Source organism: Scylla paramamosain, chromosome 5, assembly GCF_035594125.1.
Source record: "Scylla paramamosain isolate STU-SP2022 chromosome 5, ASM3559412v1, whole genome shotgun sequence".
In the NCBI taxonomy this organism is placed as follows: domain Eukaryota; kingdom Metazoa; phylum Arthropoda; class Malacostraca; order Decapoda; family Portunidae; genus Scylla; species Scylla paramamosain.
In genome coordinates, this window is record NC_087155.1 from 34,872,968 (window position 1) to 34,900,055 (window position 27,088).

At 43.0% G+C, this 27,088-nt stretch overlaps 1 protein-coding gene across 1 annotated transcript in view; it reads right to left on the reverse strand.

The window, feature by feature from the left end:
- Positions 1–298: 298 nt before the first annotated feature.
- Positions 299–27,088, reverse strand: part of LOC135100983 (uncharacterized) — a 303,304-nt gene continuing 276,514 nt past the window's right edge. The window contains exon 6 of the mRNA XM_064004599.1: positions 299–417. Within this exon, the coding sequence (XP_063860669.1) occupies positions 411–417 (7 nt within the window). The 3' untranslated portion in view covers positions 299–410. The remainder of the gene's footprint in view (positions 418–27,088) is intronic.

Below are 27,088 nucleotides of genomic sequence, written 5' to 3' on the forward strand. Positions count from 1 at the left end.
AAGGCATATCCCACCAACGTCTGACTGTCCTATGCCTACCAATACTATCCCACCGTCCTGATTATCTTATACTATTTAAACTAACAATACCACAACTAAATGAGATCCTATGAAGCACACCACAATGCCTGACCATCCAACCTCTTTTAACACTGTCCTGCCGTCGGCACCTCACCTTCCAGATAACTAAGGACCCCCATGGAACTTTGAAGGAGCCCCAAAACTTTGATCCCCAATTGGCCCTTCGTCATTTATCAACCCTCCATTGATTCCCCGACATTTATCGATTCCCTTAAGACCATCCAGCCATTTATCGACCCCCTGGATATCCCCATTCACCCCTGGGATCGATATTGACCGCTGTGGTGTCGCTTGGTCTACGACGAAAATGCGTGACGCCAGTATGACTTTCAACATCTGGAAAAAAAAATGTGAATGAGGTGAAAGGTGCGGTTAAGATTCAAAGACGAAGTACAGGATTTTGTTGTGAAAGAAAGTAAAATCAGCTTTTTTTTTTTTAGAGTTTTTCATAACGCAAGACACAAAGCTGCCTAACAAAGAATAATGAGAAAGATAGTAAGATAAAGAAATTCATTATGTAAGTATTCATAAATTAATCGAATGTTCTTTTAAAGCTTCCTAATGATCTGGCATTAATAGCTAGTAAGCATCTAAAGCAGTGGTTCTTAATCCCTGGGTCGCAACCCAAGGTTGGGTCGCCAAGGCATTTCAGTGGGTCGCCATGGATATGTGCATAATTTTTTTTCCCAATATACATACTCAAAATGTTATCAAAGTATTGATACTGTGTACAGAATATCTGAGTCATTAACATTTAAGGCTAAACAAATCATAGAGATATAGACAATTTAGTCGAGGTGAAAAAAACAGCCTATATCTACTCTTGCCTTTTGGATATAATTTGAATTTTAAATGAAAGTGTGTTTATAAAGGTATATGGGTCACCATGGTTAATCTAAACAGAACTTTGGTTCGCAGCTAAAAAAAGAAGGTTAAGAACCCCTGATCTAAAGCATTCGGTATGTACTAAAGTGGGCTAAACACGCCTCATAAGAGAGACCTAAAGTAATACGAAAACAAATAAAAAAAATAATAAACACAAAGAAGAAAATGCATATAGACAGTAAAGAAATGAAAGAGGTAAAAATCACATTAGGGAGCGTTGTTACAAAGGCAAGACTCCCACAACACAACGCAAAAAAAGACAAGGTAAAGCAAGGCAAGGTAAGAAAGACAATATAACGAAACAGAAGACGAAACGATGCAAGGAAAAGCAAAAATAAGGCAAGGCAAGGCAAGGAAAAACAAGACAAGGTAAAACACGAGGCAAGGCAATCCAAAGCAAGGCAAGGATGCAGTATTAGATAGAAAAAAAAAGTGTGTGTGTGTGTGTGTGTTTACCTTTGATAATTCAAATGTAAGTGTACTTGACATTTAAAGTAGATGGTATGATGAGGTGACCTATTTTTTTGTTGACGTCACTTGTAGAGTTATATAAGCTAGTTGGATACACACACACAGACTCTCTCTCTCTCTCTCTCTCTCTCTCTCTCTCTCTCTCTCTCTCTCTCTCTCTCTCTCTCTCTCTCTCTGCCTATGTAATTTGTCCTCTAATAAAAAAACAGGAAGTAATGATAAATTATTCGGGGAAAAAAATATCTGCGAGGTTTGTTGTTTGCGGGAAGGTTTTAATAGAAAACTGAAGGAGAAATCAAGAGAAAGAGAGAGAGAGAGAGAGAGAGAGAGAGAGAGAGAGAGAGAGAGAGAGAGAGAGAGAGAGAGAGAGAGAGAGAGAGAGAGAGAGAGAGAGAGAGAGAGAGATAGCAGGCGAACGTGACTACATGAAGGGAAAGAGTAACGTTTGAAGAAAGGAGGAATGCTTGCGACACACACACACACACACACACACACACACACACACACAGAGAGAGAGAGAGAGAGAGAGAGAGAGAGAGAGAGAGAGAGAGAGAGAGAGAGAGAGAGAGAGAGAGAGAGAGAGAGAGAGAGAGAGAGAGAGAGAGAGAGAGAGAGAGAGAGAGAGAGAGAGAGTCTATTACTTAGTTCACGTTACAAGCCAAAATATGAGGCAGGAGTGATGGGCTGGGAGGGAGAAAAAGGAGGGGGAAAATTTAATATCTCACGCAAACCTCTCACCGTATTCCTCACTCTCACTTTATTAAGCATCTTTATCCTCTTTTATCTCCCTCTTTTGCCTCCCCACTCTCTCACCCCCCACTCTCTCTCTCTCTCTCTCTCTCTCTCTCTCTCTCTCTCTCTCTCTCTCTCTCTCTCTCTCTCTCTCTCTTCCTTCCTTTTAATGGTTTTCATTCTCCCTCTCCCTTTGTCTCTCTTTCCCCTCCTCTCAGTTTCCCTTCTTACTACTGTACTCTCCCTTGGCCGCTCTCTCCCTCTCTCCCTCCCCCAGTCTCTCTTTCCCTCTGCTCCTGTTTCTTCTCTCCTCTCGTTGTTGTCTCTGCTCCCTTCTCCCTCTTCCTCTTACACCCTCAGGTTTCCTTGCCAAGATGCTTTTGTTCCTTTCCTTTCCTTTTTCTTTTTTTGTCATTTATTTTACTCCTCGTTAGCTTATATATTACTTGCCTTTTTAAGAATACAAGTTATTATTACTTTTCTTGTTTACTCAGTTGCTTATTTCCTTGTATGATGTTTGTTTATGTTATTACAAACATTCATCGTCATCCTCTCTCTTATCTCCATTCTTTATTTTCTTCCTTCATTTCTTTACCCTCTCCGCTATGTCTCCTCTTCTTTTATTCTTCTCTTATCACATCTTTCTCGTCTGTTTTTATTTTATCCTCCTCCTCCTCCTCCTCCTCCTCCTCCTCCTCCTCCTCCTCCTCTCCTCCTCCTCCTCCTCCTCCTACTCCTCTTCCTCCTCCTCTCCGACAATCAGTAATAACCACTTCCTCACCAGACGTGATTGAGGCGTCATCTCCTCCTCCTCCTCCTCCTCCTCCTCCTCCTCCTCCTCCTCCTCCTCCCATTACGACCCTTCATTCCCCCTCTGATGGTCGCACCGAGAGGACTATTTGACTACTAGAGAGAGAGAGAGAGAGAGAGAGAGAGAGAGAGAGAGAGAGAGAGAGAGAGAGAGAGAGAGAGAGAGAGAGAGAGAGAGAGAGAGAGAGAGAGAGAGAGAGAGAAAGAATGGTCGAGAACTAAATGGTGAAAAGAAAAACGTAAGAGGAAAATGAGAAAGTAAGAAAAAATGTAATGGGAATTATACAAAAACTATAAACATTCTCTCTCTCTCTCTCTCTCTCTCTCTCTCTCTCTCTCTCTCTCTCTCTCTCTCTCTCTCTCTCTCTCTCTCTCTCTCTCTCTCTCTCTCTCAAAGTTGTGGAGGGACGGAAAACTAATAATAAGAAGAACAAGAACAAGAACAAGAAAAACAAGAACAAGAACAAGAAAAACAAGAACAAGAACAAGAAGAACGAGAACAAGAAGAAAGGAAAGGAAAACATCAACAACAACAAAACAAAAGAGAAAGAAAGAGAAGGAGAAAGAGGAGAAGGAAGAAATAGAGGCGAAACAAAAGGAAGGAGGAGGAAGAGGAGGAGGAGGAAGAGGAGAAGGAGGAAGAAGAAGAGGAGCAGCAGGTGAAAGGAAAAAGGTGGCCAAATAGGAGACAGTGTGGGTATCTTTCTCTAGAGATTCTCACTACCACCCACTCACTCAGCCTCTCTCCCCTCTTCCCCTTCTCCCCATCCCCCCGCCCGCGAAGCCCACACTGCCACCTCAGGGACTTAAAACGAGACACTCACCACGATTTAATTCATTTTAAGAGCTTTCCTCCTTCTCTCTCTCCTCCTCTCCTCTTTTCTCCTCTTCCCTGACGATGCCCACGCTCTGAGGCTCCCTAACGCTCATATCCTAAGGGGGTTCCTCATCAGTGGCTGCGTCAGGATCGTCTCGTGATAGCCATTCATGATTAAGACCTTTTCTCTCGTGAAGGGAGAGGAAAGAGCGGTGGAGGAGGCGACGAGGGGGTAGAAGAGGGGTCGAGAAGAGAGTTACGGTGACTTGGAATGGAGAAAAGGGGAGGTGGGAGGTCAAAAGGGGGATGGAGGGAAGAGAAAGGGAGGGAGGAGGTTAAGGGCGCTTCACTGGATCCCTGCTGAGACGTCTCCCCTTCGTGATCATTCGGTACGAGGAAACAGGGGCGGGTGTTGTGACGAGATCGGGTAGAGTTAGGGGGAGGGAAAGGAGGGAGTGAAGAAAAGGGAGGAAGGAAGGATGGGAGGGATTAAAAGGAAGGCAAAATGAATGAAAAGGAAAGATGGAAGGGTGGAAAGGGAAAATATTGAGAAGAACTAAATGAAAAAGATAGGAGGAAGGATGGAGGCGAAAGTAACTGAGAAGCTGAGAGAGAGAGAGAGAGAGAGAGAGAGAGAGAGAGAGAGAGAGAGAGAGAGAGAGAGAGAGAGAGAGAGAGAGAGAGAGAGAGAGAGAGATAAACACGTACAAAGAGAAAAGAAAAAAAACATAGATGAGAAGAAAGATAGTTAGGCAAAGTGTGATTGAGAGGAGGGAGAGAAGTCGAGAGGGAACGAATAAGACACGAACGGGGGGAGAGATGAAAAGAGAAGAAAGAAAGGGAGAGGAGGAGGAGGAGGAGGAGGAGGAGGAGTAGGGCTGGATGAACATGAACAGAGATTAAAAATGCGAGATGAGAAGCATTAAGGGCGAAATAAGTGTGAGGGAGAAGAGCAGAGGGGAAAAACGGGGGAAGAGAGAGAGAGAGAGAGAGAGAGAGAGAGAGAGAGAGAGAGAGAGAGAGAGAGAGAGAGAGAGAGAGAGGGCAAAGGAGACAAGTGGAGAGCAGGAGGGGAGTCTTGTGTTGTTTTCGAGTTACGCAGCGAGGAGGGACGTAAGAGGAATTAGCGAAGAGACGTATTAAGGAAATGAACGTGAGAGAGAGAGAGAGAGAGAGAGAGAGAGAGAGAGAGAGAGAGAGAGAGAGAGAGAGAGAGAGAGAGAGAGAGAGAGAGGTGGGGGGGATAAGCCAGTCGCTTAGGGAGAGTCAGCGGCGACTGCATAACTTAATTTTCCGGATGATTTAATGCACGGATTGCCTACCCCGTCTTTGAGAGATAAAAGGGGAGAGGGGAGGGGAGAGAGAGCGATATTAGGGAAGGAAAAGACGGGAGAAGAGGAGCAAGGGACGGGACGGCAGGCAGAGGAGGGGAAAGGAATGAAGACAGCAATCAGAGAGGAGATAAAGGAGGGTGGAGTAAGTAAATTAGAAAGGGTATCGAACTGAAGCAAGGGAGAGCCCAAGTTCATCTCCTTGCGATGCTAACGCCGTGCAGTTTGCGAGACAGGCAGTTAGTTAGTGAGAGTGAGATGACTTGCTCTTATGATGTTAAAGACTTGTATTGTGATTTCTTCTTCTTTCCCGCACTTTCTTATGGTTGTTCATTAACTCGTGTGTTTGAAATGTTAATAGTGTAGAGTTATCAGTTAAGTAGTTAGGTTAGGTTAGGTTACATTAGGTTGAAATATAAACAGCTGTCAATTAGTTTGTTAGATAATTGGATATTTATTTAGTTAATCTTTGGAATAAAAGCAGTGTGCAGTTAAATTAGTCTTAGTTAGTTAATTAGTCTTGAAATATAAACCTTGTTCAGCCACATAGTTACATAGTTGTTTGGTTATTAAGTATGCTGCTCTTCTGCCATCAGGGTTGCCTCCTCAGCACCATTTCTTATCGCTCTTCTTTCCTAATACTGTCCTTTGTCCGTCAGTTCACCTCCTTGAAATGATAACAGCGAGTAAAAGACCCAATAGTCTGTCAGATGATACAAACTCCTCATCTTACACAGTTGCATCCTCACCACCCTATCTATCCCCTCCTTTCTTTACACCGCCCTTTGTCCTCCTTACCCAGCCCCGCTCGTCACGTCCTTCCTTCAGTCCCACTTTACAGCTGTCCCATAGAAAAGAAAAAGAAAAAGAAAATTCCCCGTTAAGTATATCAAAACAAGCACTCGGTAGATTTAATGCATTTCTCAAAGTGCGCCGCCGGTGGCATAAAACGTGTTACAGCTCAAAGGGGAAGAAGACAATAGGGAAAGATGAAGCGATATTAAGAGAGAATGAGAAAAGAGAGACACAGAGAGGAAGAGAAAGAGAGTAGATGGAGGAGACCAGATGTGTGCTATTGTCCCCTTGCCATTGTCTGCTGGAGCTCCACTGCCTCTCCCTTCTTTCTCTCCTCCTCCTCCTCCTCCTCTTATTCCAACTTTCCATCCCTCCACCCCTCCCTTCCTTCCCTCCCTCCCTACCACTTGAAATCTACCGCAGTTCAACCACACAGTTCATTCTCTCTCTCTCTCTCTCTCTCTCTCTCTCTCTCTCTCTCTCTCTCTCTCTCTCTCTCTCTCTCTCTCTCTCTCTCTCTCTCTCTCTCTCTCTCTCTCTCTCTCTCTCTCTCCCCTCGCTGCACTCCCCTCCCTCACTCTCCACTTACAAACCCTCCAACCACGCAGTAATTACACACATTTAATTACCGAACTCGCCAAGGTCTCAAGGTCTCCATTTCTTCCCCACCTCCCCCTTCCACAAGCCCTCCCTCCCTCCTCTTCCCTTTTTCACCTCTCCCCACCCAGAGCGGCAAAATTGGTAAATGTTTTCTCTCTCTCTCTCTCTCTCTCTCTCTCTCTCTCTCTCTCTCTCTCTCTCTCTCTCTCTCTCTCTCTCTCTCTAGAACATAAGAACGTAAGAAATAAGGGAAGCTGTAAGGCTCACACGTGGCAGTCCCTGTATGAAATATACCTACCTATTTCCACCTATCATCCCCATCCATAAATCCGTCTAATCTTCTCTTAAAGCTCCCTAATGTCTTAGCACTAACAACTTGATTACTGAGTCCGCTCCATTCATCTACCATTCAACTTGATGATCAATTTCTTATCTCTTTCTTAAACATAAATTTTTCAAGCTTGAACCCGTTATTTCTTGTTCTGTCCAGGTTGCTGATCCTAAGAATTTTGCTTACGTCCCCTTTGTTATAACCATTATACCACTTAAAGACTCATATCAGGTCTTATCTTAACCTACGTCTTTCTAAAGAAAGTAAATTTTACAGCTTCAATATCTCTCTCTCTCTCTCTCTCTCTCTCTCTCTCTCTCTCTCTCTCTCTCTCTCTCTCTCTCTCTCTCTCTCTCTCTCTCTCTCTCTCTTTCAGTTCATACACTCGTCCTTCTTCTAACGTCTCGTACTTTATATAGTGTTATTATTCACAGACTGTTCAGGGGCAAAAAGTCAGCTGATGCTAATTCTTCCTTCCAGCCTTCCATCACAACATGCACCTCCTTCACTCGCCTTTAGTCACCTTCCCGCGCTCTCCGAACTATCCTGAACCACAACGCGAGGAACCACAGCAACTTCAGGCTGACCTCCCTCAATTATTAGCCAGCTTTCGCCAAGTCCATCCTTCCTAGACCCGCCGCCACCACCAGCACCACCACTATCGCCATCGCAGTCGACAAAGCCGCCCCCGCCGCGCCGCCGCATCCTCAACTTTCACCGCCAGCGACATCATCCAGCACGTCAAAGACCTCAGAACTGTCCCCGCTAAGCCAGCCACTCTCTCTCTCTCTCTCTCTCTCTCTCTCTCTCTCTCTCTCTCTCTCTCTCTCTCTCTCTCTCTCTCTCTCTCTCTCTCATTGCCTTCATTCATTCTCCTCCATCAGGTTATAAGAGAAGAAAATAGTGTTCTCTTAAAAGGTCATTATTTATTTTGTCACGATTTCTGAAGTTTTGTCTCTCTCTCTCTCTCTCTCTCTCTCTCTCTCTCTCTCTCTCTCTCTCTCTCTCTCTCTCTCTCTCTCTCTCTCTCTCATTGAAAGAAATATGCGAATATATTTCAGTCAGTTCCGTTCCTTCATTAATAAAAATGGCAAAAAAAAATGTACCTAAAATATATACATAAAAATAAAACAGCTTCCATGCTAAATATTGAAATGCGATCTTATCTGGAACGATACATTCTGCAGCCTTTCCTTTTTGCTCCATTAATTTTGCTATATGGCTATCTGTCTGTTTGTCTGTCTATCTGTATGAATATTTCACTGCTTATCGGTTTACCTATCAATCCGTCTATTTATCTGTATATTTCCCAGCCTGTTTGTCTCTCTATATGTGTTTTAGTCTGTCTATGTCTGTCAGTTTATATGTTTATCTATATATACTATCTAGATTTTCTCTGCTTATTTCTCTTCCAATATTTGTTTTTGCCTTTTTTCTCTCTCTCTCTCTCTCTCTCTCTCTCTCTCTCTCTCTCTCTCTCTCTCTCTCTCTCTCTCTCTCTTGCAGCCAGACCGCCAAGCCCTCCCTCTGCGCCTCGCCCTCACCAGGCAGGTCCTCGCGTTCATCAGCTTATCAGAGGCATTTCCCAGCTCGTCTCATCTCCACTTGAAGCCTCTCCAGCACTCAGTTACGTTTCCCAGTCCTTTCAGTCTCTCTCTCTCTCTCTCTCTCTCTCTCTCTCTCTCTCTGATTTTCACTATTTTATTCTTTATTAATTCTTTTCGTGTTTTCTTTATCTATATCTGTTTGTCTATCTGTCAGTCTGTCCGTCGCTGCCTCCCCCCCCCTCTCTCTCTCTCTCTCTCTCTCTCTCTCTCTCTCTCTCTCGACTATTCTTGGGTGCTCGACATTCACCAATTCAATACAAACCCTTCGAGGCGCGGTACCACACACTGCCCCATCCGTTCCTGTCACCCATTTCCCTCCCTTTCCTTCTTCTACTCCTCCTCTTTCTTCTCCTCTTCTTACTACTACTACTTCTCATCCTCCCCCCAACCCCTTCCCCGAACACACACACACACACACGTAGCCTCCAGGGAAACGCTTCAGTTCGTTTTACTTTTACAGCTCAAGTGAAGAATTTTACGTGTACTTGTCACTGCCACAAAACCGATGAGATGGCTGTGTGTGTGTGTGTGTGTGTGTGTGTGTGTGTGTGTGTGTGTGTGTGTGTGTGTGTGTGTGTGTGTGTGTTTGTGTGTTTGCAGGCGCGTGCGGGTTGGTGACTCGTCAGGTTTTGCTCCTTGTGTATGTCTGTACGTACGAAGCGTCTTGTTAGATTGGCGGCGCCCAAATACTCCATTTACATAATCCTGAGACATGTGTTTGTATTTAATTAATTGATAAAGCTTAATCACGGCACGGAATGGGCCTATCTCACCTGAGCTGGACCAGTCGCCGCTTGAACCAATATTAGGACTTTGCTTAGCCTCCCCTCTCCTCTACTGCCGCTACTCTCCCTATAGTGCCTCCCACCCCCTCTACCTCTAGTACTACTATTACAACCACTACCTCCATCGCTCCACCTCTCTCAACCACCACCTTGACCACGTACCTCTTGTGACCGCAGTCCTTTCATGCCTCAACCCTTTCTGTGGCCACACTCACCGGGAGCCTGACCACCCCTCCACCGCAGTCACCGCGCCACAACGACCACGCACTCAAGCCTCGCCCGCCGCCCCCTTTTCCCTCTCGCCTTTACTGCGGTATCCTGACTTGGCACGAGTGGAACGTGTTTTTTTAATACCATCACCGGACTTAAAATTGGAGAAGGAAAGCTAGAAGTAAAAGAATGTGCACTGTGGTGGCTAATGTACTTCTAAGACTGCTTCTGGTGCTGTTATTTCTGTTGCTGCTGCTGTAACTCGCGTACTAGCTGTCAGGGTGTGTTAGGAGGTGTAGTAGTGTGTTGCGGAGAGTTTTCCTGTTTTAGTAATTACACGGCACTATGTGTTAGGTAAATGAATTTGAATCATGGCCGAGTGTTGCCTCACCCCCGCGCCAACGTATACCATCAATATCATTACCGCTGTAATAACTGATGATATAACTTCTTAATTTTACCACCTTTATTATTACTCTCGCTCTTGCTTTACAACAACAACAACAGCAACAACAACAAATACAACAACAACAACTACTACTATTTCTACTACCACTATTGTCATTACCTACACCGTTACCCCTCTTTCTCGCCATCCTCCTTCTCCACACTCTTTTCTTTCTAACACAATTACTACTATTACCACTACTAACATCCTAAACCATTAAAACTACCACATATACAAATTACAAAACATATACACAGACACCCGACACACAACTTTACATAACCTGAACTAAACATACATAGCCAATACACAAAATGACATCGCACAACACGTAACTCAAGATTACACGCGCCTTATCATAAAACATCGATCATGAGCTTCAAATGCCACCTAATCTGCGATGCTTTGAAGAAGGCCACGCGTCCCCACTCCTTAAACCTCCTTGGGGTCACAGACTCACGCCGACATGACGCCCACCACCACCACCACCACCAAACACTCCTTCCTCAGCAACGGGAGGGCAACGATGGGCAGATTACAGTGACACGTGTAGGCTGTGTGTGTGTGTGTGTGTGTGTGTGTGTGTGTGTGTGTGTGTGTGTGTGTGTGTGTGTGTGTGTGTGTGTGTGTGTGTGAGGAGGGATTTGGGAGGGCGTTACGTATATATCCGTCATAAGTGGAGGGTTGTAGAGTGGTTGGTGTGGAGTGTGCCTGCCGTAGAGTGTCGTAGTGAGGAGCTGATAGCAGTGGTAGTGGTGGTGGTAGAGGAAGGGGAGGTGAGGAGGCGCGGCACTGACTCTCGGTGACACTCATCCAGGGAGACTTTAAAACCACAGCACAAACCAATGCATGTGCGTGACAACAATGGTAAGGTTGATGCGGTGGTGGTTTAGTTAGTACCTCTCTCTCTCTCTCTCTCTCTCTCTCTCTCTCTCTCTCTCTCTCTCTCTCTCTCTCTCTCTCTCTCTCTCTCTCATTAATTTCCTAACAATTTCCATAATTTCTTCACAGCATTTCATAATCTTCCTAATATTTTTCTCGTTTCACCTCACTGCCTCCTCTCCTTTAACTCTCATCCCTCTTCTTGACTTTCATCAGGCTTTCCACCTTACTTTTTGGGCCCCGTTTATATTTTCCTCAATTCCTCTCTCTGCTCTTGGTAATCCCTTTCCTCATCGCCCTCCTACATTGAGAAGACCCGGCCCAGTGAACAGAGGCAAGGCTATAGGAAGGCTGCGTCCGCCCCTAAGCCCCAGCACACCGCCTCCCGAGGGACGAAGGGAGCCTGGGCCACGCCTGCTGGGGGGAGGAGAGGAGTGACCGGTGAGGGATGGCTCAGATCTCGTCCCCTCCTCGAGACCTTGAACGGAATGAGAAAGCCTCAGTTGATTCACCAAGAGGAGCAGTTTTTTTTCTCTCTTTCTTTTCCGTGGTTTTTCGCCACCGCAAGAGGACGGTGAAAAAAAAAAAAAAAAGCACTTCAGATTCTACGGGAAATGCACGTATGTTTTTAATCAATGTGCATACGTATGAAACAGCGAAATTAATGACTCCGTATACTGACAGTAATAACAACATGCCATTCCCCCGCGAATATGGTACATTACTTGCACATACGCCGGTTTATTAATGGAAGCTGAGCTCATGCCAGCGTTTAAGAAAAAGAGATCGCGCGGTAATGGACGGTAAAGTAATAAAGTGAAGGAAAGAGAGAGTATAGAAAGCCGAGGAGAAAGATGATGGCTGAGACGAAAAAAAAAGTGTCAGAGAGACAAAGCCAGAGAGCGCAGGGAAGGGAGGGAGAAATAGAGAAAGAGGGAGAGAACAGCAATGGAGAACATCCATCAAGAGGGGAAGTAAGCGAGGGAAGGCGAGAGAGAGAGAGAGAGAGAGAGAGAGAGAGAGAGAGAGAGAGAGAGAGAGAGAGAGAGAGAGAGAGAGAGAGAGAGAGAGAGAGAGAGAGAGAGAGAGAGAGAGAGAGAGAGAGAGTGTGTGTGTGTGTGTGTGTGTGTGTGTGTGTGTGTGTGTGTGTGTGTGTGTGTGTGTGTGTGTGTGTGTGTGTGTGTGTGTGTGTGTGTGTGTGTGTGTGTGTGTGTGTGTGTGTGTGTGTGTGTGTGTGTAAACCTTCCTCTTAGTCTATCTGCCTTGCTGTCTGTTTGTTGACTCTGCCTGCTTACATGCCTGCCTGCCTGCCTGCCTTTTCATCTGTCTGTCTGTCTGTGTCGGACTTTGTCCCTGTCTAGCATTATCTGCTTTTATCTGTCTGTATGCATGTCTTCCTGCCTTCCTGCCTACCTGTCTGACTGTGAATGTATGTTTATGCTCTCTCTCTCTCTCTCTCTCTCTCTCTCTCTCTCTCTCTCTCTCTCTCTCTCTCTCTCTCTCTCTCTCTCTCTCTCATCCATTAAGGTGCGGACGGGACCTTCCCGCTAGACACACCGGGTGACGTCAGGAGGCTGCGAGGACATCAGTCATCAGAGGCAGCGGCGGCGTCAGCATCCGGGACAGCGAGGTGACAGAATGACTGACAGCTGATGATGAGAAACCCGGAGGTCGCTACACTGAGGGAGAGGGGAAGGCAGGCAGGAAGGAATGGGAAGGAAGGGGAAGGGAGAAGGGAGGACGGGATAGGGAGGAAAGAAAGGTCAGGAAGAGCTTGGTTCATTCCTCGCCCTAGTTCTGTTTAACACGACCACGGACAGCAGCAGCAGCGGCATCCCCACACGCCCATCCCACCCACGCCTGTCTGCCCTCGGACGCGGAAAGATTGAGGTGGTGGTGGTGGTGGTGGTGGTGAGGGTGGTGGTAGCGTGGATGGAGCGTGTGATTTGGGTTCTTTTTTGGAACGTGAGGTGAGGCAAGGTGGAGTATGGATAAATTTTGCGAGTGGAAACACAGTGGTGGTGGTGGTGGTATGGCGGTAAGAGTAGTTGTAGTGATGGTGGTGGTTGTAGTATAGCAGTAGGGTTGTTGTTGTTGTTGCTGTTGTTGTTGTTGTTGTTTAGTGGTGGTGGTGATGGATGTGGTCGTGGCAGTAGGAGTAATGGTGGTAGTAGGTTTGTTGTTGTTGTTGTTTTTGTTTTTGTTGTTGTTGTTGTTGTTGTTAGAGGTGGTGGTGGTGGTGGTGGTGTGGGCAGTTGAGTGGAGGAACGGACTCTATGTAGTGAACCCAATGAAAATTTAGTTTGCAACCTTTCCCAATACAACGAGAACAACAACAATGGCAACAACAACAGCAACAAAAACGGCGACCCGAACAACAGCAGCAGTGACAAGAACAATGCCAACAGGAAAGACGGCAACTCCCGCAGTGCCATAGAAAAACGGTTCATGTTGTGTACGCCTTGCAAAAAAGAAAAAAAAGTTTGTACTGGTTTTCACTTTTTAATCCAGACTCACGTGTACCTGTGGGGCTTTGGGTCCTGTGACGGTATGCTTTAGTGTAGCTCTTTTATTTATTTATTTATTTATTTATTTTATTTATTTATTTTTTTTTGCTGATTTTGGTCTTACTGTAAATCTGCTGTTAAATCTTGAGATAAGTAGCAGTTGATGTTATGTTCTTGATACGCTGAGGACATGAGAAAAATCGTACGTTGATGGAGGGCAGTCTTAAATATAATTCGAAAAGAAAACTAGAAGGAAGGAGTGTTATAAAAAGTGTTAGAGAAAAGTGTCGATAAATAATAGGAATATTAGAATAGAAACATTATCAAAAAGTGGTATGTTTTTTGAAAAAAAGGTCGAATATTAAGAGAAATGTTAGAAAAAGAAAATGCAGCAGTAAAAAGGGAGGATTAATAAATTATAAAAATATAAAATGCAAAAATAAAATAAATAATACGAAATTATAAAAAAAAAAAATTAATAACAATCTAATAGCAAAAAAAGGTTAAATATATAAAGTTTGAAAAAAAAAAGGACAATAAGAAACATGGTCAAAATAGGTCCAACAGTAAACGGAATCGTTATATCCAGAAATGTATGTGAAAAACAGCCCTGGGCAAAGGATGGACTCAGCGGCCGCCCATCCCTCCAAGCAGTGGCCCCGCGCCCCTCAAAACCGTGAACACCTACCTCAAAAATGGAGCTTCTATACTCTTAACACCATAAAAAAAAGATTCAGCCTCCCTGACTGCGTACAAATGAAAAAAAAAGTTTAAAACCCTGCATCGTAAAATTGGGGAAAAGTCAGCGCGTTTTCCCGTTCTTTTAACCGACTATATACAAGGAACACTTCGGGAAAATACAAGTTATTCTTACTTTTCATTTCTCTTGGTCGTTGGCTGGTGGTTCAGTAATATCATTGGTCAATTTGTCTTAAGAGTTTCACTGCAGTCTCAAATTCGTATGCATCAATGTTGTTACTCTGTCAAGCCTGTCTCTCTCTCTCTCTCTCTCTCTCTCTCTCTCTCTCTCTCTCTCTCTCTCTCTCTCTCTCTCTCTCTCTCTCTCTCTCTCTCTCTCTCACTACATATTCAAGCAAAACTACATATTAAAAAAAAATCTGTTCTCCCATCAAATTAATTTCAAGTCATCCTCGAAATTCTGACGATCGTTTCTGAGTTTCTGGGAACTGGCAGCACAGTGGGCTTTTTTTTCTTTTAATTTTCTTACCCTTGGTCGATGTTCCTCTTGCATACAAATAAATAAATAAATAAATAAAATCTACATAAAAACAGGGAAGCCATGCACTATAACACGAGTGAGAATTGCGATATAGACTTCAGTTCCTAGATGCTGAAGAGCCTGGAAAAGAAGGCACTGCGGAGAACCAATAGCAATGAAGAGATGAAGGTAACCAGTAAGACACGCCACGAAATTGGTCATGCGGTTGTCACGGGAGTCGGGAACACAAAAAAAAAAAAAAAAAAATAAGGGATATGAAGTGTTGCCAGGGAGAGTAAATGGCTGAAACTGGTAGTTCAGGCATGTGGGAGGATGTGGATGGCGTGTGGGTAGTGGTAGGTGGTGATAGGAATGTCATGGAACGGAGACATGGATGGTTGGGTGTGTGGGGTAAGAGGACGCGGGTGTAGGAGGGGAGTGGGGAGAGCAGGGTACGTCCAACACCTCGTCACCTCGTCACTTAATATTTAACGAGTAACGAGCCAGTCATTAAGGGCAAAGTATCCCACATTATCTCCACCTTTTACGTGTGTGTGTGTGTGTGTGTGTGTGTGTGTGTGTGTGTGTGTGTGTGTGTGTGTGTGTGTGTGTGTGTGTGTGTGTGTGTGTGTGTGTTTGCGTGAGTGTCCTCTCTTCACTATGGCCATGTATGTATACGTGAACGACTATTTCCTCCACTTATGTTTATTTTCTGTGCACAAAAAATATGTGATAATAAGAAAAATACTCCATAAATCACACTAACTACTACACTCGTTACTCCTCCACTGTCCTCTATACATCACCAGCACCACCACTACCACTACCACCACCACCACCACCACCACCACCACCACCACCAGGACCACAGCCTAACAAACACTGCATGTAACACCACATCATCACCTCTACATTATCGTTAGTACCGTATATAAAAAAAAGTGATAAATAAAGAGTGAGGGATAAAAGAATAGGGGATAAAACGCTGAAAGAAGAAAGATAGATGAAAATGGAGTGGAGGAGGAAAGAAAAGGCTAACGAAGAGGAGCATAATGGGACACGAAAGAGAATAAAAGAGTGTGTGTTATAAGATTACTTGTCATGCAACAGCAATCATCTCTGTATTCAATATTGCCTATATCTTCTCGTAATGCCAACTTTTCCCTAATTATCAATCACCCTGAGACATCTTTATTTGTTCTACATCCACATCAAATGTTTAAACTGGGCAGAAACTGCAAAATCTATTCTTTTTCACCCATAACTTTCTTACAGATGCTTATTAAGATTTCATTCATTGCATATGGTGGTGGTAATATTCTTCCGTATCTATGTGAAATGGTTAATAAGCCGGGTATATACCTTCCAAGCTTTAATCAGTGACATTGGACTATTCTAAGCGTCAAAATAGCTGATGTCATGCATTCCTGATGCGCTGGCTAAAGGTAAAATTAGTAATGTTTGTTCATGACATCCAGTGTGAAGAGCAGGCGGGAGTGATTCATGCACGTGACTCCACTAATGACGGTTACAAAGAGCAATGTTGGAGTATGGTATCACAAGCTTGGGTTAAGATTAAAACCGTATCATGGGGTCACGTGTAGAATATTTGAGTATACACAGCAACCTAACAATAAATAATATCTCGTCTCAATTTTTTTATTTATGTACAGTTGACAAAAATAGTAAATACCATATTCTACAAAATGCTTCAGACGAAAAGAAAGTAACATCCATCCATTCATTATAAACTAAAGCATCAGTCCATACAGTAATATCTAGTGGCTTTACAAACACGAAACTCAATTGATCTGAGACATAATAAGCTGAGACAACTGCACATTCAAATTTGTACAGAACTGTTTTGAGTACACGTCCACACTACCTAAGGTTATATTCTCTCTCTCTCTCTCTCTCTCTCTCTCTCTCTCTCTCTCTCTCTCTCTCTCTCTCTCTCTCTCTCTCTCTCTCTCTCTCTCTCTCTCTCTCTCTCTCTCTCTCTCTCTCTCTCTCTCTCTCTCTCTCTCTCTCTCTCTCTAAAAAAAAAATAAATAAAAAAAATAAGAACCTCTGCAGGGAAGAAGTTTGCCAGTTGGGCCAAGAAGGATAAGGCGATTTGGAGACACTTGATCCAGTTAAGTATCAGTAAGGAGAGTAATTACTGGAGAACAACAAAAAAGAAGACTGAAGAAAAATGAAGTCGAAGATGAAGAAATCTGTTGGAATACTGACTGAAGGAAATAGAATACAATAAATAAATAAATAAATAAATAAATAAATAAATAGACACAAGTAAGGAAGAGAAAACAGGAATACGGAGGATAGAATGAGGAAAAGAAAAAAATAAAAGCATAGAAGGAGCTGGCGAATGAAATACCATTCAAGGAAGGATGAAGAGAAGAAGGGAGAGGAGGGAGGAGAAAAAAAGAGAGGAGCAGAAAGGAAGGAGGGAGGGACGGACAACAAAAAAGGGACTCACAAAGCGTCCATTACCAAATCGGAGGAGGAACAAGGCAGGAGGGAAAGATGGAGCAACAAAAAAAGAAGAGAAATTAGAAATCAGAATCAGAGGAAAAGGGCTGAGCAAAAAGGGTCCATGTCGTTGGTATCAATTGTTAGGAGGGAAGGAAGCAGGCAGGAAGGAGGGAAGGGAAAGCCAAAACAGAGTGAGTGAAAGAGTACCAGCAGGAGGGAGAGTAATGGGAACAATGGACAATAACAAAGAGTTTGAGGGTGAAAATATTAAAAAAAGGGGGAGCCATGAAGTGATCGATAATTAATATAAAGTCTTTGTTTTTTCTTTCGTTTTTTTTTTCAGTTTCGCAATATTCTGATGAAGGGAAGGAGGGGAGATGAGATGAGAGGAGGAGAAAAGGCAAGGAGGAGAGATTAGGAGGGTACGAAGAATGAAGAGAAGCAGAAGACGGAAATTAAACAAAGAATATATGTGTTAGAAAAAAATATACTCGTATATATGGGTGTTACGGGGGATATATCATGTTAAGGAATATGATGAAAAAAAAGAAAGATGCAGGTGTGTGTGTGTGTGTGTGTGTGTGTGTGTGTGTGTGTGTGTGTGTGTGTGTGTGTGTGTGTGTGTGTGTGTGTGTGTGTGTGTGTGTGTGTGTGTGTGTGTGTGTGCAGGCGTTGAAGGAGCGATGGGGACAAATTATTCTGTGGCGCCCTAAGCTTTTGGAAGGGAAGAGGAATGGAGGAGTGATCCCTGCTGTCTGTCTGTCTGTCTACCTGCCTACCTGGCTCTCGCTTTCTCTTTCTTTTCTCTCTCTCTCTCTCTCTCTCTCTCTCTCTCTCTCTCTCTCTCTCTCTCTCTCTCTCTCTCTCTCTCTCTCTCTCCACCGCACCACAAACATAAACACACACACAAAAGCATGCAATGAAAATACAATACACCACACAGGATAAGCAGTAAGAGAGGTGGCAAAGGTAAAGGTGGGAAGCAAACACCACACCTTTCTCATGGCTTTGGTTCTTGTCTCCATCTCATTGACCTTTGAGTCTGTGGTGAATGATTTTCCCTACGCCGGAATACATCGCCACTGTGACATCAGGGTCTCCTCAGGTTTCCCCAGGTGCACATTTCTCGACCAGCCCGAAGGGAAGATGTACACCAAACAACAAAAGCTCTGTGCATCTTGACAATTGTTGTTCGGTCAGTCACTCAAATCTTACGTCTAAATCTAAAGCATTTCCCCGCCCACATGTGGAAGCTCAGAATGGGATGACTGAGGGGTGGGGGTGGCGTCTGTGGTCGGGTGGTGATAGGAGTTGCGGCAATGAGGTAGGGAAGCTTTTCGATAGAGTTTATCTTAACCAGGTTTCGCCAAGTAACCATTTCTCGACCCAAAGGAAGGATGGACTACAGAGTGAGCTGTGTGCGAATAGCGGGAAGGTTTAATAAATCCAAAACCAGACTAATAAATTGACGCACGCTATTTATTTTTCCTTTTGAAGCATCAAGAGCGGCGTACTTCATTCCCTTTCATTTTTTTTATTAGTATACTTCAGTTTTACTTTCCACGAGAGCCGACGATCTTTTTGAAGTTCTGCGAGGTAAGTACGGGGGAAGATTCAATCACCAGGGAGGATATTCAAGGGTAATACGTAGAAAATATTAAATCTTCAGTAAGTCGAGACCCTTCATATGCATTAGGCATCGTCCCCTTCCCTAACTCACTCCCTCTCCAAAGCACTTCTAACTTCCTTGCCCTTTCCCCTTTCCGCCATGGAAAAAGTAGAGAGAAAAAACGCGAATGCAAAGTCCATGAAAACAAAAAACAAAAAAACACACACAAAAAAAAACAAAACACGCACACACACACAGATATATATATATATATATATATATATATATATATATATATATATATATATATATATATATATATATATATATATATATATATATATATATTCAGTTCTCCGTTGCTCACATCAAACGCACTTTTTCCCCTTCCCTCTCCTCCCTCCCTCTCTCTCTCTCTCTCTCTCTCTCTCTCTCTCTCTCTCTCTCTCTCTCTCTCTCTCTCTCTCTCTCTCTCTCTCTCTCTCTCTCTCTCTCTCTCTCTCTGTCCCTCCACTCACTGTTCACCTCTCTGTAGTTACTGTGATTTTTTTTTCGGCGTTGATTTTTCCCCGACGCGCGTTGACAAGATTTCTGGACCAGCGGGAGGGAGGGAGCGCGTGATTTATCGATAGTTCACAGGTCCTCCCCAAAGTCATGGCGTGTGGGTGTGTCTGTGTGTGCGTTGGATGGACTGGTGATGTGGCGGGAGGGTTACTGTGGTCTGGCAAGTGTGTGGCTGCCTGCGAGACGGGAGGTGGAGATGGTGAGGGAAAGGGAGGTGAGATGAATGAAAATGATGTGGTAGGGAGGTGAGGTGAGGTAAGTGAGATGAGAGAGGTGATGGAGGGAAGTGAGAGAGGTGCGGGAAGGAAGGAAGAGGTAGGTAGGTGAGAGGTGAGGGAGGTGAGGGAGGAAGTGAGATGCTGCGGGGAAAGTTAAGGGTCTACAGGTGTGTTTGGTGCGTGATGGGCTAGCATGTCTTTGGGTGGGATGGGATGGTGCATTTTGTAGCTCGTTTAAATAGTGCTTTGCTGGTAAATCATGATGGTGGATGGCATGGTATGTAGTGCGTGGGGTGGATCTACTAACATGTTGGTAAGTATGGTGTTTACTAAGAGATGCTTTGTGAGAGTCATTTTTTTTTTCATTGTGAGTGACAATTAACTGAGAAATACAGGGAAGAAGTGTGAGGAACGTAGGAAAAAAATTAGGAAAGTAGGAGGATAAAAGGGAGGCGAGTGGTAGGTGGGAGAAAAGAAAGGTGAAGAAGGGATGGGAGAGAGAGAAACAGACGGAGGAAAGGAAGAAGGAGAACAAAGTGAGAGAAATAGGATGGAATGGAATTACAGAAGATAATGAAAGCGAGAGAAGAAAGAGATAGGAGGGAGAAGAGGAAAGGAACCAGACGGAAAGGAAAAAAAAAAATGGATGGATGGATGTAGGATGAACCCCGCTGTCAGAGAGAGAGAGAGAGAGAGAGAGAGAGAGAGAGAGAGAGAGAGAGAGAGAGAGAGAGAGAGAGAGAGAGAGAGAGAGAGAGAGAGAGAGAGAGAGAGAGAGAAACTGAAGCTCAAGCCCACGGATCGTGTTGTTCTTGCAGCTGATTCATGTTTCATTATAGTAAAAAATTCAGACATCCTCCATAATACAGCTGATATTGGTTTTCCTATTTCATGTGGAGCCTGAATGAGTGAGACGCTGCCCCTGTCTTGTATGTCCCTCAGCAAAAGGACATGAATGAAATCTAGTCTTTATCTGACACTGTTTCTTACTTTGGGGCTTAATAATACTTGACAGTTCCCCACTGCCCTTCAGGCAGTGACCACACAAGATCACATCCTGGAGTGTAATAAAGTATGGAGAGAAGGAAAATACATCAATGACTCCTAGTTAATCTTAAAAAGCAAGTCAATCGCGTGTCAGGCAACCATTGTTTATAATTCAGGCAACACGTCAGTCCCGAGGGCTAGACACCTATCAGGACCAGCAAGGCGTTGGGCTGCGATTACTAAATATCGACCCACTGATATATATATATATATATATATATATATATATATATATATATATATATATATATATATATATATATATATATATATATATATATTACTCTATGAAGATGACTGACGCTTTCATGTATGCAACTTTGTGGAGCCTCAGAAAGAAAATTACTTGAAATCCTAAGCATGACATCTTAACTTGTACATTTTCTTAATTTCTTTTCTTATTTAAGGTATCAGCAATGCAGTCGGAATTTTGCAGATATCACTTCAAATTTGCAGACGCCAGGAAAGACTAACTGAAAATACCAAAATATTTTTCTCTCTGGCATCCAACGTCCTGGAGATTCACAAGTGTATTTTCCAAGCCTTCTGATTTTCTTTTTTTTTTTTTTTTCGTAATGTTTTGGTTATTGACAACACAGCGGGAAAGTGACGCACTGCACCAGATATCACTCAGCCTCGAGGGACGCCAGACGGAGGCCTTAGAGGACTAGAAACACAGCGATCTTTATTTCCCTGGCACTCAACACACTGGAGTTTCACACGTGTATTTTCTTTGGATGCAGCGAAGGTGCCGTCGAGCTGGTGGATCAAGGTGGGGTGCCATCAGGCGGCGGCAAACATTGACGGCACGGCGCTTTGTCGGTCCGGGGTTCAGTGGCCGCATCAAAATTCGTTTAAAAAACACTCATGTGCCACAAGGGATTCCCAACCGGCTGAGGGCCCCACAAATTGTCTTAATCCTCCTCCCTCGCCCTCCTCTTGAGTGTCCCACGGCGAAGGGGCACCCAGGGGGACGCCCGAGGGACACTGAACATTTTGAGCGTCTACGGTAAGAGCTCTGAATGGCCGTAAAACACACCAGGGGATGCCATTGTAAATCTGGCACTCCGCTGGGGGACGCGCTGCTTACTTGAGAGAGAAAGAGGGGGGAAGGAGGAGGGACATTGTGTGAGAAGAAGCGTATGTGAGTGGGGAGAGGGGAGGAGTGGGATGGAGTATGCGTGGGAATGAAGATGTACGTCAAGGGAGAGGAGAGCACTTGCAGTGTACATAAATAAAAGTTATGTGGGAGTCTTACGGCCTTAAGGATCTCCTCTGTGTGTGTGTGTGTGTGTGTGTGTGTGTGTGTGTGTGTGTGTGTGTGTGTGTGTGTGTGTGTGTGTGTGTGTGTGTGTGTGTGTGTGTGTGTGTTGATGATAGCTCTGTCAGAAAGCGATTTATGGCTTAAGAAAGTTGGAATTGATTTTGAAACTATGGAATTTATAGACAGTCAGTGAGTTGTGTGTCAGTGTCAGTGTGTGTGTGTGTGTGTGTGTGTGTGTGTGTGTGTGTGTGTGTGTGTGTGTGTGTGTGTGTGTGTGTGTGTGTGTGTGTGTGTGTGTGTGTTTACTTACTGCAGCTGGTGTTTGTTGTTTTTAGCAGACGAAATGAGCCCCTAAGGACCTGTTTTCTTTTGTTTAAAAATTCTCTCTCTCTCTCTCTCTCTCTCTCTCTCTCTCTCTCTCTCTCTCTCTCTCTCTCTCTCTCTCTCTCTCTCTCATTCCCATCCACTCGACACTTTCTCACCTCTTCACCTTACTCTTAACAATAATTTTCACAACTCACGCCCCTCCTCTTGATCCTGCTCGTCCCCAAACTACTACTCCTCCTCCTCTTTCCCCCACTCCTCCATCCTCCCTTCTCCTGCCACCACAAATTTTACCCACACCCCAACCTGCATCACCGAACGTTCAGAAAGGAATCCACATCACCTACCCCTCCCCCACCACCACCACCATAAAGCTGTAACACCCCATCACCATTCATCACCGGCACCATCCCTCCTATAACCTGCTCCCCCACCATCACCACCATCACCACCACCACTAGGCTTTCTCCCCACAATGCTACCACGTTCACCGCCACAGCAGTACACCCTGAGCTAATACTTGATAATTCCCCAGCGATAAATAACAAGAGGTAAAGGATATTACGGAAATAATCCTTTGTAAATGACAGGGAATGTTTCGGGGATAGAGAAAAAAATTAATGCGTTCCGTGAGGAGACTCGTTCAGTGGCCATTAGGGAAGATAGGACAAAAGAGAGTTTATGAGTCCTAGATTAATGTAGATGAGAGATTACTGTGGTAGGGAGAGAGAGGGGAGAATGGGAGGGGAGGGGGAAGGGATTGAGAGAGAGAGAGAGAGAGAGAGAGAGAGAGAGAGAGAGAGAGAGAGAGAGAGAGAGAGAGAGAGAGAGAGAGAGAGAGAGAGAGAGAGAGAGAGAGAGAGAGAGAGAGAGAGAGAGAAACATATAAAAGATAAACAAGTAGACAGACAGACATTTTTATACATACATACATACATACTGACAGACGGACAGACAAATAAACACAACACACACACACACACACACACACACACACACACACACAGAAAGACAGACAGACAGGCGGGCAGAATGAGACCATCAGACAAAAAAAAAAAGCTAAAAAAAAAGAGTAAATAAATAAAGGGACACTGGAAAGAGAGAATCATTTATTATCCCAAATCTCTGTCCTTATTAACTCTCATAAATATTGGATCTTCGCCCCCCACCTGCCTAATATATGGTTATTTATACGCTCATTAATTTTATAGGTCAATAGAGCGCTCCATTATCCCAGTATGGACACGCTAATGAGCTTGGGAAACCGGGGCCACCAGGGAAAAATGAGCTGGGTGAGTGTGTGTGTGTGTGTGTGTGTGTGTGTGTGTGTGAAGCGCTCTCTCTCTCTCTCTCTCTCTCTCTCTCTCTCTCTCTCTCTCTCTCTCTCTCTCTCTCTCTCTCTCTCTCTCTCTCTCTCGCTCATGCAGACACGGGAAGAAATTAATACTCTTATATTCTTGAGTAAACACTCGTTGGAACTTGTGTGTTTGCTTTCTCCAAAGAGTGTGTGTGTGTGTGTGTGTGTGTGTGTGTGTGTGTGTGTAGTTTCTTTTTTTTTTTTTTTTTTTGAAGATCAGAATACTGCACCACAAAATTTCATGTTTTACAAATAGGCACGTTTATGTATTTATGTATGCATGGATGTAGGTGCGTTTGAGCATAAATTCGTGCTATGCAATTCTATCACGTAATGTAGTTGGGATGTTTTTATACATGTAACAAAAAAACAAAAAAAAAAAAAAAAATTCCTGCATGATTCAAAACGTCAAAAAATTGTGATCATCTTCTATCATTCTTACACAATCTATGACGACTGTATTTTAGTTTTTGACAAAGTACGCTACTTTTTGTCACACTTTAAAACATCAAACACTGGAAATCCACTTGTCATTCTTACACGGTTAATGACGATAGTAGTGTTTATTAGTTTCTGTAAATTCTGACAAGAACGTGCATGACAAGGTACACTATAATGTTACAAACTCGAAACATCTAATACTGAGATCCGCTTCTGTCATTTTTGCACAATCTATGTCGACAGTATATTAGTTTGTGTTATCTATCTTCCCCTTGAGAAAATGTTTGATAAGTTACGCCATAATACGTTAAGCTCAAAAAAAAAAGTGTGATGCTCTTCTGTCATACTTACATGATATATGACGATAATAAAGTTTTTGTTGTTCATCTTGACTTCCAGAAAGCGTTGGGCAAGGTTCGGCATAATATTGTAAGCTTAAAATATAAAGAAAATTAGGATTCGCTTCTGTCATTCACACACGATCTATGAACAAAATAAATCGGTTTGTTTTCTCTATCTTGACAAGGTACGTCGTAGCATGTGATAATCTGTCCATTTATCACATGCAATACACAATGTTTTTTTTATGCACAAAAGTGAGAGATCTACTAGCAAAAATAAATTCAAAGATAAAAGAGACTCGCAAACTCTCTTCCCCCCAAAAAGTAAAAAAAAAAAAGATAAAAGCATACTAAAGAGACTGACTTACAGTGAGTCAACGAACGTAAACAAAGCGGTCATAAAGAGCAGTTCATCGAGCTATCAACACATCATAAGTGGCACATCATAAGCCCACTTGGGACTCTCTTATTCATCTTTTGTTTAACTTGCGTCGTTGATATCGACGGAGGACACACTGAGAAAGTATCGAAGTTTACAGATACCATAAATAAAAAGGCTGAGTCGTCACAAAAGATATATAGAACAAAATGAAAGCCAGCTTGATCACCAAGGAGTTACGTTCAACCAGAGATTAGGCAAAAATCTTAAAACTAATTAACAACTAGTTCTCACTCTCATCTTATTTTCCTTAATAAATCAGTCGCTAGTCTTATCAAATATCATTAGACAGTATACGGATTAATATTTCCCTTGTTCTCTATATGAATTTCTATTACATCCACGTAACATTATCTTCGTTTAAATTTTCTTAAGGTACAGTAGTTGAATCCCCGCAAAGAATCTCGTTAGTAGAACAGTACACCTCTATTTATTTTCTCCTTTACACTCCTAAAAACAAAAAATCCCTTGCAGTTAAACTTAGGAACCTTTGCCACTGAATAATTTGGACCTTCTGGAGTCGAGAATTGAGGCATCACCACAGAAATTGGGGCACTGCCAACGAAAACTCCGAGGCAGCTGCCGAGTAAAGTCACAGCTGAATCTCCTCCTGTCCATCTCCTTCTCTTATCAGCCTGTAATTTCCCGCCCTTCGCCACACCAACTTCCCTTACCCGATTTCTTTTCGCTGTCTCACTACTTTTACAATCCATCCAGTCTCGTACATGCTCTCCTATCCTTGGGTAGTTTTTTTTTTTTTACCTCTCTCTCTCTCTCTCTCTCTCTCTCTCTCTCTCTCTCTCTCTCTCTCTCTCTCTCTCTCTCTCTCTCTCTCTCTCATTGAAGACTTCAGTTAACGATCCAAGCGAGTACAGAAGGTCGCTCATTCATAATGCCTCAGGTGTGTGGAGATGATAACAGGTGCTGGGCATTGTACTGGTCTCGTGTAGTTCCTTAACTCAACGTGAACGATTTATCTGGTATGCTAATTCACTGCTTAATTAAAGAACGCTTAAAAAAATAATCCTGCAAGCATCTATTATCACTTCACTGGTATGTGCTGGTGTGGTGTTTGTCTTGGTATTGAAGACTGGAAATAATTTTTGTGGTGGTGACTGTAGTGTTGGTGGTGGTAGTTGTGTTGGTAATAATATGCTCATTGCAACGTTAGAAACTCATGTTACTCAGAGGCTTTAGTGCAGTGTCATGATATAAGCGAGCAATATTTGGCAAAGATTTTACTAACTCATCGAGACTGTGATGGCAGTGGTGGTGGTGGCGATACATGCTTATTGTAACATAAGAAACGCATGTTACTGAGAGGCTCCAGTGCACTATCATGACATAAGCGAGCAATACTTGGCAAGGGTGTTTATTAACTCATCGAAACACAGGGACGGCGGCACTGACAGGGCATGTAACAGTGTGTCTTAAGAATGTGATATCGACGCCGCCACCACGGAGCCGACTAGGTGACAGTAGCCGATAAAGAGTTAATAAAGCTAAGAGAGAAATAGGAGAGAGAGAGAGAGAGAGAGAGAGAGAGAGAGAGAGAGAGAGAGAGAGAGAGAGAGAGAGAGAATATATATATATATATATATATATATATATATATATATATATATATATATATATATATATATATATATATATATATATATATATATATATATATATATATATATATATATATATATATATATATATATATATATATATATATATATATATATATATATATATATATATATATATATATATATATATTATGCAAGAAAATTGTTATAACGAAAACAAGTGATAAAAGTTTACTCTCTCTCTCTCTCTCTCTCTCTCTCTCTCTCTGTCTCTCTCTCTCTCTCTCTCTCTCTCTCTCTCTCTCTCTCTCTCTCTCTCTCTCTCTCTCTCTCTCTCTCCCTTCGCTTCAGATAACTCTAGGGAGAAGCGAATGTTATTGCTATTATTATTATTATTATTATTATTATTATTATTATTATTATTATTAATATCATTATTATCATCATTATTATCATTATTATTATTACTATTATTATTATTATTATTATTATTATTATTATCATTAGTATATCATTATTATGGTTGTTATTGCTACTACTACTACTACTACTAATACTACTACAACTCCTACTACAATAACTACTGCTACTACAACTACTACTACTGATACTACTATTATTATTTATACTACATCAACTACTATTACTATAATTCTCATCACGATTAATAGTATAGGTGGCAATGACACGCTCATCATAATTGCATGGAAACAATTACATTCTACAAGAGTGGCCGCCGGAAAGGGAAAAAACGAAGCGGATCTAAAATGTGATTATTTAACTTTACGGGGAATCGACAGCTGACAGGTACAGGAGGAGACCATTACCACCCCTCCCCTGCACCCGCAACACCTGCTATGTATGGGCTACACGAAGAGGAAAGGGCAGGGGACGGATGAGGAATTGGGAGGGTGGCTGAAA